The 16,369-nt window shown below is 43.1% G+C and overlaps 1 protein-coding gene and 1 pseudogene across 1 annotated transcript in view; one reads left to right on the top strand and one right to left on the bottom strand.

Moving 5' to 3' along the window:
• The first annotated feature begins 6,645 nt into the window (after window positions 1-6,645).
• On the top strand, window positions 6,646-7,331 carry LOC146766376 (E3 ubiquitin-protein ligase RNF182-like; annotated as a pseudogene).
• Window positions 7,332-12,474: 5,143 nt separating this feature from the next.
• RHPN2 (rhophilin Rho GTPase binding protein 2) overlaps window positions 12,475-16,369 on the bottom strand; it is a 30,456-nt gene continuing 26,561 nt past the window's right edge. The window contains exons 13-15 of the mRNA XM_031505871.3: window positions 16,175-16,321; window positions 15,203-15,358; window positions 12,475-13,932 (exon numbers count right to left, since the gene is read on the bottom strand). Of these exons, the coding sequence (XP_031361731.3) occupies window positions 13,681-13,932; window positions 15,203-15,358; window positions 16,175-16,321 (555 nt within the window). The 3' untranslated portion in view covers window positions 12,475-13,680. The remainder of the gene's footprint in view (window positions 13,933-15,202; window positions 15,359-16,174; window positions 16,322-16,369) is intronic.

Here is a 16,369-nt window from a genome sequence, read left to right as displayed (position 1 = left end):
GCCGAGCCGGGCCGGGCCGAGCCGGGCCGGGGCCGAGCCGGACCGGGCCGAGCCGGGGCAGAGCTTTGGGACCTGGGCCGAGCCGGGCCGAGCCGAGCCGGGCCGGGGCAGAGCCGGGCCGGGGCGATGGCGCCGGGCGGGCCTCGGTCCCGGCCCGGTCCCGCCCCGGCCCGGCTCGATCCCGCCCCGGCCCGACCCGGTCCCGCCCCGCTGCCCCCTCGAGCCGCCCTCCATCTGCCCCGGGCCCCGCTCGCTCCCCGCCTGTTCCAGCCCTGGTCGGGAGCGGTTCGCTGCCGGGCCCGGCACGGGACGGCCCCGGCGGCAGCGCTCGATGTCGCCGGAGCCTCGGCCCGGCTCCGGCCGCGGCTCCACAGCGGGAGCCCCCCGGGTCCCGCCGCTCGTGTGCAGCGCCAGCGGCACTCAGCCGGCTGCAGGTCCTGCGCTGGCGCTCCGCTTCTCGCTCCTCTTAGGGACACACAGCGAGCAAAGGCATTCCCTGCTGCCATGGCTCCTCACCTCATCTGCAGACAGGAATCAGTGCTCCAGAAGACCGACCTTATTACATCCTGCCCTTTGGCATTTTCTTTCACAATACAAATGTGCCAAAAAAAGGAAAAAAAACAGTATACATTATTTATCAACCTCCATCTTCAAATGAAATGCAAGACTGATTTGCAGCTGCATTCCAAGCACTGTAATAAAAACACACTAGAACCATAATTCTTGCAACTTTCCTGCTTACACTTGAGATTTTAATATTCTTTCCAAGTTCATCTGTAATCTAGAGGATGCCTTAGGTTTTAGCTTTTACATTTTTCAGACTCTGTACTGCTTTAGTGTGTAGTTCTGAGCTTCGTATTAGGGGATGGAGAGCTCTCTTCACAGAGCAGGCAGACAAAACAATTCCTTCTCTATCTGGGGACCAAGGAGAAATGATCCAAATCTCAGAGCCAAGAGCATAAACAACGGTGGACTGAAGACCATGTCTGCACCTTGTGCACTTTCCCCTTCCCTTCCGGCAAACATCAGGTGGGAGGATTCAGAGCTAGGATGTATTATTACAACCGATGCATTTAATCTGCTCACAGATAATCCGTGCAACATGGCCAGGAGAAAAGCCCGGTGGGTGAGGCAGGCGGGCAGGGATGGCAGTGGCGTGTCCCTCGCGGGCTGCTGGCCCTGCTGTTTGTCGGCCTCGGTCGGGACGAGCCCCCTCCGGCTCCGTGAAGCCCGAGGCAGGCGGCGATGCCCAGCGCTGCGCTCCGGAGCCGCACGCAGCGCTCCGCAGCCGGGGCTGTGCGGGATGCGGCCACACAGAGGATGCGGGGACGGGCCGGGGGTCAAGGACTCGCTGCGCGCTGCTGCCTCCCTGCAGCTCCCGCTGCGCCCGAGGCCACCGAGGCTGCGGAGAGCCCCGAACCGCCCGCAGCTGCCCGGGAGAAGCGTGCTGGGAAAAGCGTTTGTAAAGGATGCTCTCCCTGTGCCCAGGGCGCCCGCCCGCAGCGCTGCCGCACGGAGCCGAGCGGCTGCCCGCGGCCCGTCGGGGGCTGCCGCATCCAGCCCGCATCCCTCTCCCAAAGGACGGGCAGGGAGGCGGAGGGGGGCTCCAGGCACGGCAGCGCGCTCATCCCGCGATTAGCGGATTTATTTGGAATATCCCTGCTTTCCTGGAGACGGGCGGCTGCCGCTGGCTCGTGCGAAGGGACAAATTAAGAATTGCACGCAGCATGCAGGCACAGAGAGCCGGGAAGCCCAGCAAGCAGCGGCTCCGCCAGCATCGGCAGCCTCGGAAAGCATGAGAAGAAAATTTGGAGCATCCTGCCCGTTCCCAGGGACCGGCTGATGCTTTTTTACCTCACCCTTTCAATCCGCGCCTGAAGTGGCTGCGGGCGAGCGGCTCCCTTGCTCCTTGAAAGAGTGAGTATTCATTTTATTCAGACAATTTGTGGCTGCCTGCCTGGCAGAGGGCTCTCGCTCCGTGGGTTTCTGGCTGACTTGGGCTCTCTGTGCGTGCAAGGCGCGCTGGGCGAGCGCCTTCCTCGTCCGTAGGTGCCGTATTAGACTGAACTGGGGTCCCTCATTAAGTCGGATGTTTCCAAATTGCCGATAATGAAAATGTCGTCCGGTGCTTGTTAGTAATTTTTTATGATCATTATTATTCTCTCGGGAGAAGAAGTGGTGGTAATTGTATTTGTCTTCCCGCTTGTTGGTGTTTTTTGGGAGGAGGTTTATTTTCCCTTCCGTTCTACAACCCTCCTTTGAAGAGTCAGGAGGACTTTGGATCACAGAGGCTCGCTTCTAAGGCTGCCGAACCCGTTTCTTCTCCTTGTTTTCTTATTTAGTACAATAAGTCTCTGGGCTATTTCACTAGATGCAGGGCTGCATTCATGCATTGAAATAGACTGCCGTTTTCGTGCTGAGAATAAAAATCACCCACCAGCCAGATGTGTAAATGAAGGAGGACGAGGCTGGAAGAAGCTTGAGCAGGGGAAATCCCGATTTATTATCACCTTCCCTCACCGCAGAGCTTTGCACCCCCTAAGTAAGTAAGTAAATAAATAGGCATGGCTAGATAGCTTCCTTTCCTACGTTTCGTAGCAGCCGAAACAGAGCGGAATCGATCCGAGCTGGCGCTGAACGGCGCTGCCAACAGGTATCGGACTGTGCCCGGCTCTCCTCCCTTTCACACGGGCACAAACACTCTCTGTTCCTGCAGACGAGCCCGTCTCTTTTCTCCGAGGGGGCAGAAACGCTGCCGCAGCTTTTAGAAAGGCTGACACCTGGGCACAGCCAACCTGAGCGCCCAGAGGCTCGCCCGCTGGGGCGCTGGGTACCGCGGACAGCTGTTTTTTGGGAGGTGCTGGTGGCAAGAACTCAAACACCGACAACTGTTTATTGTTTCAAAGGTAACGTGTCGGCGCCTAATGGCAGGGAAGTGAGCAGCTGCTGGCTTCAGCTTCAATTGAAGAACAGAGCTGCTAACTGCCCAAGCTGTAGATAAAGAACCCTCTTCACTCATCCTCGTTTGGAAATTCTTCAGGAGTTTCTCTGCAACAAGGATAAGGGGAAATACGCAGTGCTCTTGTATGAGTGATATTTCCCCTCTCTGTTCAATACTAGACTGCTGTGAAAGAGAAGAGACTTCACAATAGGCTCCTCAGTATATATAAGTAAATAATGAAAGGATTCAGGAGTGGAAAATTACTCTCGTGTACATTTTACCTGTCTTAAACAAGATGATGAATCTTCTGGAAGAAGTTAGTATTGGCATACCCGTAAAATTAGCAAATTTCACACCCATAAAATCCGATAGCATCAGAACCCAAAAGCTCTCTGTGGTGTTACCTCCCAGTCTAATTGTATGAATGGTTGTGACAGAAGAACCCGAGGAAGGGAAGTGATTATTACATGACATTTTCATCCTTTAAGCCTTATTGTTTGCCGCGCTCCCCCCCGATCCTGCCCCGGCTAGCTGTCCGGTGGGGCGAGAGGGGCAAATGAAGCACCCTCCGCTGGACCCCCAGGGGCTTTGGAGAATGCTCCGTGGGTCTTCCGAGCGCTGCTGGACCCCGCGGCGATGAGAGAAGAGAGGCTCCTGGCAGGGGTATAGCCAAGATTTATTGCAGCCCAACCGGGGCTAAGAACACCCGAACAATCCTGCTGCCAAGAGCAGCTGACAGGTGCTTGCAGCGCCTTATAACCGGGGAGGGAGGGGAACGAGACCAATGGGGATGGGGTGAGGAGTGGCTCTGGTGTGGGGTGATGTGTATGGGATCCAATGAGGGGCAGACGTAGGAGGGGTCCCCAGACCCCTGTCCAACCACCCGGCACCCAGGGTAGAAGCTTCTAGGTGTCCGGGAGGGGATGCCAAGTGACTGACAGGGCGTCTGGGAGGGGGCAAGGGAGTGGGTAGGCACTTTAGGGGAGGATTGACATGTGGGGTAGGGCAGGAAAACCAGGGATAAACCAAATAGAACATGGGGGTACATAAGAGCAAACCATTACATAATAAAACTTATAATAACACAACTCCACAATTGTTCCCCCTCAATGCTTACAGAAGGAGCACAGATTTCTGGTAGCTTCCTCCTAAGCTATTTATTGACTCCCTTCTTTGTCCCAACTTGCATTCTGGCTGTGGAGAACTTTGATTTCCATGCTTAGTTGTAAGCTGAGGGCCTTCAGTGCCCTTGGAGATTGAGGCATTTTGAGTAAGTTGGTTCTTAAATTATCCAGGTGAGCAATTTGTTAATTGGGCAGGCTGCTAGCCAAGAAACTAACTTTGGACACTTTATTCAATATTAAAAAATCAATAACACTCCGTATGCCTGCTTAACAAATGCAGTTGATTTTAATAAGAAGTACAGCTGTATATGACAGCTACTCCTTTTATGCCTTTCCTTAAAAATAAACCAAGTTCTAATCTCTGCGAGGTGAGGTAGAACCCTCCTTAGATGAAGTCTCCTGGTGCTTTTTGAATGTTATTTAGTCATTCCAATCAGCTCCTGCTACTGAGGTCCGAAAAAGAGTTGTATAGGGGAAGTAGTCCCACAGTCAGATTTAAATTCACTTTTTTGCAAAATTTGTTCTCTTTTAAATTTTTGTCATTTGTGAGCCTCAAGATTTTTCCAATAACGTTGCACCTTTATCAAATCAATTTAATCCATCCCTGGGCACTTTATTTGCACCACTCTTAACATATGATTCATTGTCTTCTCTGAAATAAATATCCTTCTCCCTTCTTCAGCATGTAGAACTATTTCAAGGAAGAACTCACAGTCAGCCATGGACATAAATTTAGGTCTGTTAGCCCCTGAAGCTCTTTTTCTTTCTGTTTCCTCTCACAGCATTGCACAGTTCATCTTTTGAATCTTTGCTTAGGAAGACCATTCCCACAGACTTTGGCTGGGACTTTTCTGGATGTTTATTGAAAACAGGGGCCTGGACCCCTTCCACCTGACTCTTGGTACACACAGATGATTTGATTTCCAAAACTTGAGGGGTGTTAAAGAGAGAGAAATACTGATTTCTGAGGGTATGGACAAGCAGGGATGTGAACGTGTCCTTTAATTTCCTGGAGCTGTGCATTTCCAAGTGATGATTGTGCATGTTTTGTGACAGAATGCAACTGCTCATGCAGGTATTTTTATAAATCCCCCATACCTATCATATCTCAGCAGTATTCCTTTTCCATTTTAATATTATTAAAGCCTGACCTACTATTAATAAAATTGTATGCTTGTAGTATATACACTCAAGTGGTATCATAAGAATCTTTCATCTATGAGTATAAAATAATAAAACCTAAATTCTTTTAGTGGGAGGCAAATGCTATGACAATTTCAGCTTGGAGCATTTTGAGCATTATTGCTACCATAAGATCACATCAATGGAATTAAATTAGATCAAGGAAACTCAACATTTTTCTTAGTGTTGTTGCCATAGAAAACGTGGCTCACTTCAGAGCTTTCTGAACATAACCATTTGAGCAGTATACAGACAGAGAACAAAATAAAGTCCAATTTGAGATTACAAATGTGTGTCTATATATAATCATACCCATTTATTTTCCTCTCCTTTGTTTTAGAATCTGTCCAGCATGTTTCTCATTTTGTCAAACATGTAAATAATGTCAACTCAGTGGCATTTCAAATGCATGAATAAAATTTTGTTCCCAAAATACATTGGGTACTGATGGTTACCTGGAGCAGAAAGTGCAAGCTGAAAAGGAAAGATTTATCTGTGAACCAGTTCAGTTCCCAACAGATAGTCTTTTACCTGGAGCCAGATGCCATAAAAATCTGATTTCCACTGCCTTAGCCATGAGAGCGGCCTTTATCCATGGGTAGGTTGCAGTGACAGCACTCACAGAACTGATCTGCCAAGGTGTTGATCATGATGTGTCTTGTGGAAATCGTTTGAAATTATTCCTCATGAGAATGATGAGCACCCTGGCTCCGATTTGAGATGAACAATGCCCCTCAGAAGGGAAAGCTCCCATGGGAAGTGTCTGCTGGATCCTGTGATGCCCAAGCCCCAGACAAGCTCACAGAGGCTTTTCTCAGTGCCCTGATAATTAAAAGATTTGGGGGGAAAACAGTTAATCTTTAGGACTGACAAAACAAGCAGTTTCTTAAGTGGCTGCATTTAAAAAACCAGCAATGCTCCATGAATTTTCAAGGGTCTCCTACTGGAGAAATCTAGAGTCTAACAAAGCAGAATGAACACTCTAAACAGAAAAGCCATGTAAGCAGCAAGACTTAAATCAACCCATGGTATCCTGATTTCAGACACAAAGCACCTTCCCCTAAGTCCAGATTAATGTTGACAGGAACGTGGCAAAGGAGCACTGGTGATAAGAACATTGTCTCCTTCAAATGTGCTGGCATGAGCAACTCCTTATACTAATAGGAAGTTCTACAATGAGTAAGTGTAGTTCTGAAATACACAGCTCCTCATACAGGGCAGTAGGAGAGTTAAATATAGTAAATATATTCTGCAATACACAGCTCCTCATATAGGGCAGTTACAGTAGGAGATGGTAAATGCCTTCAGTACAAAGGTTGTTTCTGTTCTTTCTAAAACCTCATGACTAAAAATCATTATCAAATACAGGTTCAGAATGAATGAACTTGTTGTAATCTTAATTCTTTTTTTCAACAGCGTGTGCATAATTTAAAGATGAATTACACTTGCAGTGAATGGAAGGAAAAGGTGGCTAATGATGAACTGGAGGGCAAATTCTGTTATCAGAGACTTACTATTCACAGTTCTAAGTCCAAAACCCTGGATTGTTTTCACAGAATTTGTACAAGACGTTTGACTAAAATACCTTTTCAGTAAAATGCTTTTTGGAAAAGATTGTTCTGTGTTTTATAAAAGATTTTTCTGTGTTAGTTGTCCCCCTTGCATGAAGTTGAAGGACTCCCTGATGAGACAAACTATATGTCCAAGCTCATGTTAAAAGAGAAAACAGTGCTGAACTCTGACTGTAAAGGAATAGTTTTAATACCAGAAAAACTGGCTTCCTCAAATTCTTGCCATGGATCATCAAACTGCTTGGTAATTACAATTCTGAACTACAAAGAGACCTCCCAGGGAACCCCAGCCAAAGCAGCACCTCAGGTTATCATGCTGACCATTGCACTGAGTCACGATCTCTCAGTTCACAGAATCACAGATTTAATTAGGTTGGAAAAGAGCTTTGTGATGATGAAGTCCAACCTATGACCTAACACCTCCTCATCAACTAAACCACGGCACTGAGCACCACATCCAGCCACCTTAAACAGCTCCAAGGACAGAGACCCCACCGCCGCCCTGGGCAGTCCATTCCAGGGCCCAATCACTCTTCCTGTGAAGAATTGTTTCCTAATCTCTAGCCTAAACCTCCCCTGGCACAACTTAAAGCTGCATCCTCTTGTCCTGTCACTAAATGCCTGGGAGAAAAGACCAACCCCCACCTGAGCACAGCCTCCTTTCAGGAAGTCATCCAGAGTGATAAAAGTCTCCTTTTTTCCAGGCTAAACAACGCCAGCTCCCTCAGCCTTTCTTCACAGGGCTTCTGTTCCAGGCCCTTCACTTCTTGAAACATCTCCCAGCTGCTCACAGAGTAACAGCTCCACCTCTCAATCCTGCCTGGGTGGTCTTTAGCAGACTCCCACCAGGATGTCAGCCTTCCCCATGATTCTCACTCATGGGACATGACATTATCCTGAGTAATCTCACGTTCCATGGTGGTGAGAGCCTCCCTAATATCCAGAGGCACCCCTCCACCTCTTCTCCTCCACCTGTGTCTTCTGAAGAGCTGGTACCCGTCCCTTGCAGCACTCCAGTTCTGCTGCTCATGCCATCATGTTCCTGGAGGGAGAGTGCAGCTCCTGATGTTTGTTCCCCATGCTGCATGCATCAGTGCACATGCACTTGGGCTGGGCTGACCCTGGCTCACCTCCCTTGGGCTGTTTCTGGAGAGTCTTAGCTGCATCCCTTCCCCCCTTAAACCTCCTTTAGCGCCCTCTCAATAAGCCCTGCCAATTAATAGGCTGGAATCCTTTTGCCCTTGGTAGATTTAGATTGTTTAAAAAAATCCTCTTAAATACATTGCCATTGTTTTTACAGACAGATGAAGATTGGAAATTTTCTGTGTATTACTGTTAAAGAAAAACAACAACCAAGTTCCATTTATAAACTACTTCAGGTTTGAGTCAAATATTTTCTGACGTCAAAGGGAAATGGAGTTGCATGAACTGTTCTGCTCTACAACTGTTGAGTGCTAGAGGGCCAACTAAAGAACATTTTGTAAGAAAACTTCAATACTTTTCATGATTCAATCTGCCTGAAAAAAATATCTGGCATAAGTCAAAGTACATAAAAGTATAAATTAACCTAAAAATGTTTTCAGAACTAAAATACAAAGTAAATTGTGTTCCTCAACACAGTTACTGCACAAAAATTATTTCTTTTGTATTCAACTTATTTGATACTGCTCTATTACTCTGTACATTTCATGTAGTTATACTGGTAATCTACAAAACATTTTGCACAGTGAATGAATTTATAAAGTTTGTTTATAGTAATTGCCAAATCCCAAACTAGAAATGGGTATTTATAAAAAGAATTACTCTGAATTTGCTATCTAAATTGAGCATGTCATATGTCATATGATATGTATGTCTGAAATACGTCATAAAGCTATGTATACCATTATGGACATGGTTCGGGGTTTTATTTTTGCAATAGTAAGTTTTATTTAGCAGTAATAACTGTTACTACGTTTAAAGATTTTCATCTGAAGTAACAGACCTGCCAAATCTTGAATAACTTTGAGATTTCTCAAAGAAAAACAAAAACCATTGGATGTTCTTCATTTCCTTTCTTTAGAAGAATTAATGAAAAGGGAGAACTCTGTTTCAGGAGACCAGATCCATTTCTACATGCAAGGCCCGTGCCAATGAGCTGACTTCAGAGGGAAGTGAGTGCCACGTGCTTCCAGAGGAGCCCGGCTGTCCCACCTGGCCTTCCTTCTTTCCTTCCTTCAACAAAGGCTTGCACTGAGGTGAAAGAAGCCCCTGAACAATGTTTTGACACACACAGTTGCATCTGACCTGTAAGAGTTTCGGATGAGCTTGTTCCTGAGATACAGGGCAACAAACTCTGCAAAATGTAAATGTAAGTATTGTCTTGGTTTGAAAAGACAGCAGTCTGTGAAGAAAGGCAAAAGCCTCCTGTGAAATGGAAAAGGTAAACCCACCCCCCTCTGAATTACCACAATTTCAAAATTAAAAGATCTCAAGGCAAAGATATGGCAATGGGAATAACAGTTCTTTACTAGGAAAAAACTAAATAAAAATTTTTAAAAATGTAATTAGTACAAACAAAACTAGTGATGGAGTCAGAAACCTGACACCCTGAGGAGTCAGGGTGTTGGTGATAGTCCATTTTAATGGTGGCTGCTCCTCCTGCAGTGGCAGATGAAATGCTGCTGGAGCAGTGATTCTGTAGAAGGGTGGGGTTTTCTCTGAAGGTCTGGTGATGGAGTGGTGGGCCTGGTCTTCCTCTGGGGATCCAGCAGAGAAGAGATCTGCTCCTCTGGGAATCCAGCAAAGGGCTGACCTTTACCAAAATTTGTAACAGTCTTGGCTAGAACATGTGGCCTAAGAGCTCGATGTGCTGTGTTTTGATTGTGAGAGTCCAGGGCATCCCTCTGGCTGCCCTGGCAGGTCTGGGACCCTGGCAGGGGTCAGGAACCCCCCTGGACAGAGCCCCCAGAGACACTGGCTGTGATCTCTGTCCATGGAAAAGAGTTTTCAATCTTACAGCATGAATTACAAGCTCTGAGTGTTTGATAGAAGTAATAATTAATTGTGGCACGGGTGCAAAAGTAAAATTTTAGGATTCTAGATTAGGGGTCCAAAGGGGGCAAGAAGGAGGAAATTGGGTGTGCCTTGTCCTTTTTCTCCTTCTCCATGCCCTCCATGTCTCACTGTGGTGTTGGCATTTTTCTGTTGGCTCAGGCTGGGGACACACTGTCCAACGTAGGTGACAGATATTGGCACGTTCTTGTAAATCCAGCCCAGGGAGTTTCTGGTATTTAATGTTTGTCACATCCCACTGAGGGCAGAGCCCCACACGCTGCCCTGCAGGACAGAGCTGGGCAGGGCAGCAGAACATGTGAGAGATAAACAGAATAAACAACCTTGAAACAGCACAGACCAATTATGGCTTCTGCTTTGGCAGCGGGGCTGAAAGAGACTTTCCACAATCTGGGAATCATCAATACCTCAGATTCCGACACCTGACATGCATGAGCAGTGGTATTTTGCAAAATCAAATATTGGGTTTTTTCTTCTGAATGATAAACGTTTGGTTTTAATAATCACATATTATGCTGATTTCTGTAATCATGGCTAGCAGCAACTGGACTCTGATGCTTCTTTTTTAACATCTGTTCTGTTCATATAGATTAAGCTGTGCAAATTGCCTTGGAAAGAACAAAGAAAAACCAAGAGAGATGTCTTTTTCAACATCTGTGTTTCAATATGGAAGAGCAATCTGCTTGCTTACTTTGGTCTTCCAGAAACAAAAACACCATATGAATATGTGCATAGTAGCTTCTCAGTAACTAGAAATAGGTTACATGTATTTAAAAAGTTAGGATATATTGCTTTAGAGTAACACCTTTGATTTATAACTTTTTGGAGTTCCTTTGGAAAAGTCCTACTGGAAAATACATGTGACTTCACACTAACTTATTTCTCTGGTTACCCCTCCAGTTCACGGGCTGTTAACAAATTTATTCCCACGTGTCTGATATCCAAAATATTGATTAAATCATGTTGTCCTTCTGAATATAGGTTGGCATACTAATAATAAATTGCAAAGTATTTTGATAGATTAATTATAATGTCTAATATGTTAATTATACTATCAATCATACTATAATATACACTACAAAGAAAATAATATGGGAAGTTTTGAACAAAATTCCTAATTCATACTACTCTTCCAGTATTAATATTTTGAAAATTTGTTTGTTAAGAGGATTGGTTTTCCTGACATCTTGCGTTTTATTTTAAATAATATTTTTATCCTATTTTTTAAGGGTAAAATTGCCTTTTTCCTTGAGGAGGTGTGTGAAAAGCATTTCTCATACCGTTTGGGAGTTTAGACCACAGCAGGAAGATAGCTGAGTAAGATTTTCCACTCCCTATTGTGGCAGCCTTGGTACCTCTGAAAGTCCTCTCTTACACTGGTTAGCATGGACAGCAAGTGGACCTGCTATTTATATTGATTTTATACTTGGGATGAAAAATTGTCTGTGACTTAGACATAATTATTTCATTTAGTGACTAATAAACATCAGAATTTCCAAAAGTACAGGAAAAGATTCTATTTTTTTCCAGGCAACTAGGGAGTACTTTAAGCCTCTTTATATGTGTGGTTGCTTGGATTTTATTCCCTCTAAGATTTTGTCACTTTGCTGTGAAGACTGGATTTCACATCTAAAGGCACGTGGCTGTTATGTTGCAAGACAAACACCTTTTCCCTATGGCAAATGGCCATCTGCTCAGTGCATGAAACAGAGTTCAGCTGAAGTATGAAAAATTAATATTAATGAAGTTACAGGCTGTACTACGAATCCATTGCTAACTTTTCTTTTTGGGGCTTTACAGCATCCTATACATCCTTGTGCGTAGACACTTGGTACAAAATATCCGTGGCCCGAGCAAGAACATAACTAGCACTGAAAGGAGTGTGTACCTTAAGTTAGCTGTTGGCTACTACTATGTGTAGTATGAGTCTTTGGTTAGGTGACAGAAAACTAAGAGTGTTTGCATGGCACCTGAGAGGTCCACATTTTTACTTGAATTGAGGGGTGTGTTTGAAATTTAAAAAGCCAAGCTTTCCTCAAGGACAAGTGAGTGAGATGATGGGAAGGGAAAGACAATTTTTCAGGAGCTAAGAGGGAAAGTATTTCCAGGAAGACTGCCATAATGGTTTAAGAGAAATGAAGAACTGGAAGGGTGATTGCTGTGACTTTGCTAAAGGTTTGGTTACTTGGACAGCAATTTCAGCACACAAACGAAGTAAATCTCATCTGTATGGAACACTGTGAGGCAGGGCTGTGCAGATCTGGGTCTGGCTGCTGCTGCTTGTGTGTGTAATAGAAGCACTACTCCCAATACCCCTAAAGAGTAATTGCTAAGGATAGGCAAATCAGAAGGAATTTACAACTTCTTTTTTTATGTAACCTTTACAGGGAAACTAGAAATATCTTTACACTCTTTGTAAGGAAGTTGGTTTTAAACTCTTAGTTGATATTGCACAATACAGGAACTTTTAAGAAAAGTTTCTTAGATCTCTGTAAGCAACATTAGAGAAACACACAAGAGGTATGGCAACAGTAAATGGGAAAAACCTATAAATTATGCTTTATCATCCAAACTGCAGCAGAATTAAAAAGCTACTACTAAATGTCAGCATCTGATTTTTATTCTTAAATAATGGTCATCAAAATATTTACACCTACTATGTAAGAAATTAAAAATACATGACAACTTAAAAGTTTACACCAAGATACAGATTTTCGTGTAAATTTTACGTATCTATCTACTCTGTAGATGGCAAAGTTAACTAACACTACAGTGTTAGCAATTTTCAATTAATTTAAGGAAACAGAAGAATCTCACAGAAATGCTCACCTGTTATTTTTCCCTCCTCCTTACTATAGATACAGTCTGCTCATTAATTTTTCCAAGGGCAGAAGGATTTCTTTTTGCTTGATATGTCAGTAAATAAATGTGCCACTTAGCACAAGCACTTCATTATATTTTAAAGCATCACTGCAATTTATATGCCCTCAAATCAATATAGTATATCCATTTTGAGATTTGTTACATTACACAGCTATCCATTTTATCAAGACAAGTGAGATACAAGTCTTAAGGTAAGTAGGTTAAATAACATTTGGAATAAAGCCTGTTTTTACCAATTGAATCAGCAGGCATTTAAAATGTTACCTAAATCAGAAAAGAAGAGAGTAAAAGCCTTTTGGAGTTTAAAAGACCTTTTAGATTTTAAGCCTTGTAATTCTTTTCCAGAATTAAATTACCTGTTCGGTAGGCTACATTGTGTATTGTGAGGAAGCACCTCTGCATAAAAACACAACTCTATGACAGTGTTACTTTTCACAAGACTTGTTTCTCTGAATATTATTATTCCTTCTCACCTGTGGTTTGTTAAGGTAATTCTTCAAAGTAGTGTTAAGTGATTTATTGACTCTAAACTTTAAGAACAAAATCGTTCTTTAATGTGTCCCCTATTCTTTTGTATTCAGCATCAAGTTTATAATAAATAACTCCCATCTAGCATAGTTATGAATATTTTTATGAAAAATCAGTCATAACTGTATTTTGAAATCCCAAAGGAGTTCAGTCCTCATGTAAGCAATTCTATAATCTACATCTTGTTATTGCATACCTCCCAAACGACTTCATTCTAGCCTTCAAATACTTCAGTTTTACAGTTTCTGCCATCTTCTTACCATAAGTGCTCAATGCACAGCAAATGAAGTCACCAGTATTTGTCTGAGTTTATACATATGTATGTGAAGACAAAATTGATCAATATTTTTATCTACATTTTAAACAAAAGTCACATTAACAGATACTTCTGAAAGATTCAGTACAATGAACTTTCTGTATTGAAAAGTGTGAAGGGAGAAAGCTTCTTCTTAACCTGAGAACTTCCAGCCACAGCTGAAGGAAGGCAGAGTGTACTTGCAGCTTTCTGTCTGTTTTTAGTTCCCCAACTTAGAAAAGGAAGTTTTAGTGGGGCTTTCTTGGTCTGATCAATTTTATCCTCGTCCATGGCTAAACAGATTAAGGAGTAAGTCTTCTGCATTCCCATAGAGTAAGTTGCACTCTTGCTATGCTGTAGGAAAAAGAGAAGCATTGTAAGAATCAGTCATCCAAAATGGTCAAAATGTTGACAATAACAAAAGGTTACTGTGCAAGCAGTTTTCCAGGGCAGACTGCAGCAAGCTTTCTGTGCTGATGACATCACTGAGCACCAGGCCCTTCAGAGTCCTGTGACTCTGGGATTTTGCACATGTAGGCTCAAAGGTCTATTCTGCAAAGCATAAAGGAACTTGTCATTTTTTTTCTTTGGTCGTTAAACATTTACTGGCTTTTAGCACAACTATTTAATGTACACACTAACTTCCCTACAGTGTGTAATTCCTGCACAGATGTGAAGGGAGTATTTCTACTGTCTTTGGACAGGTTTTATAATGATCACAACTATAGGAGCTTCTGTGTGACTTTCTCCTGGGATACCTGAAAGGCACAGCCTTCTCTGTCTCTTCTTAGATTTGCCCTGAAACAATTTGATTATATTCTAGCCTTTTCTTTCCAGTTGCAACTTGGAATGGCAGATGCACAATTCCTTATTTTCAATAAGGAAAACCAATTTTAACAAAACAAGAAAACGTAACAGCAGCAGGGGCACCTTAATAGCTGCTTAGGCAACACTACTTGAGTGTCTAAGCTTGCCAGGGAATGTTAAATGTATGAAGCAGTGGATTTAGCCGAGATCCAAGCTCTTTCACACAACTAGTAAGTTATTTAGAGCTTAATATTTTTTAATCCTGTGATGACTTTCCCTTAGTCTAAAGCTTCTGTAGTAGTTTCGTAACTAACTAGACAGAAGTTCCCCCCCAAAAAAAAAAACAAAAACCATACAATAATCCATGATCTGACTTTTGTATTAAAGTCACAGATCATTTAGAATAACAGTGCACAGAAAATCAACATGTGGTCTTGGATGTTCTATTTCATCCCATTATTGTTTCACTGTGGTTTGTCCACTGCTGAAGAGGGTAATGCCTTCATCCTCTGGGACAAGTTAGGGGAAATAAACTAGGTCTTCCAATTTTTCATACAATTAATCTAAGTAGCTTCACTACAAAAAAGCCCACCACCCAACCAACCATTCTTATGCAGACAGACTGCTTTGGTTTGCTCAGTCACAATATTTAAACAGATGGTTTAAACCTGAACACACATCTGAAGGCTTTATATATTCACAGGCTGAGTGGGATATCTGACTACATGAAATTAAACATTAATCAGGAATTGAAGGCAGGCAAGTGAAAAAACTCTAGCATATCAAATCTGCCAAACATATTTGTCTCTTTACATACCAAAGATGCTGTTGTGTCCTGGCAACTGATAACCTCAATCTCCATGGGCTGCTTTCCCACACTTTTCAATTTTTCCAGCACTTCACTGACACCAAGCCACTTGCAATCTGTGCCATCAACTGAAACAATGTAGTCACCTTCTTTTAGGCCTGCTGACTGTCAAAAAAATTGGCACAGGTTATTATCCAGAATTATAAAGACATGTAAAATGTTTTTGTCATGACAGAATATCTGCCCCAAAGGCATTTCACTCTTACATACTACAAACCCATTCTCTAGCCACATATGTGCAACTTTCTCAAGTACACAAACTACCTCTGGAGTTACCATTGATGTGATTCTGCTATACTCAAATGTTGGCTGGCTTTATGTTCTTTTCACTTTTCTCCTTAAGTAAATGAACCCTGGGTTTTGCTATGCTATTGTCCCCAGAAGACATTTTCTGCAGTGTTTAATTATTTTTCTTCATTATTTTTATTTGTATTTCTGTGGTTAGTTCTGCCTTTTCTATGAGTAAACTGCTTTTCACTGCATGCTGCTTTATCCTTTTGAACTTGCCCTGAAAGGACAACATTACAAGCCAATAAAATATTCTTGCCCTTCTTAGGCAAACACTACACCTTGCATTCCCTTCCCGATCCTTATTCTTGTTGCTACCTTTTAAAGTATTTATCCCTTCTAACTTCCTGAATAAGACAGGAAGTAACATTTGCTTTTATTATTTGTGACTTTTTAACTATTAAGAATGAACAGAGAAAGAAATAAACTCTAGTTTCCTGTGATGTTTGGGATATGGGTACTTGAATAACCTGCAGCACATATAGCACTTAAAATGTATTCAGATTATATGAATTTTCTATCCTAATGTATAGAACTCAAGAAATACTCCGTCCACGAGTATGAACTAGCTAAAGGTACATTTTAATGCTAGAGTGTGCAGAGAAATTGTTCATATCACACCAATATACTTACTGCTGCAGAACAAACTGGATCAAGACAATAAACCTGTACTGGTGAACCTCCTTTCAGACTGAATCCAAGCTCTCCTGCTTCATGATGCAGGCAAATGGTACGTGGAGCTGTCCATCTCTGCTTGGCTGAGAACACTGTCAGTGGGCCCTGGAGGGAACACAACAGCAGGCATATTATGGTTTACTGTCACTTGTA

Source organism: Lonchura striata, chromosome 11, assembly GCF_050655825.1.
Source record: "Lonchura striata isolate lonStrDom1 chromosome 11, ASM5065582v1, whole genome shotgun sequence".
NCBI classification, from domain to species: domain Eukaryota; kingdom Metazoa; phylum Chordata; class Aves; order Passeriformes; family Estrildidae; genus Lonchura; species Lonchura striata.
Note: the sequence above shows the minus strand (reverse complement) of the source record. Positions and strands in the feature narration are given on the sequence as shown.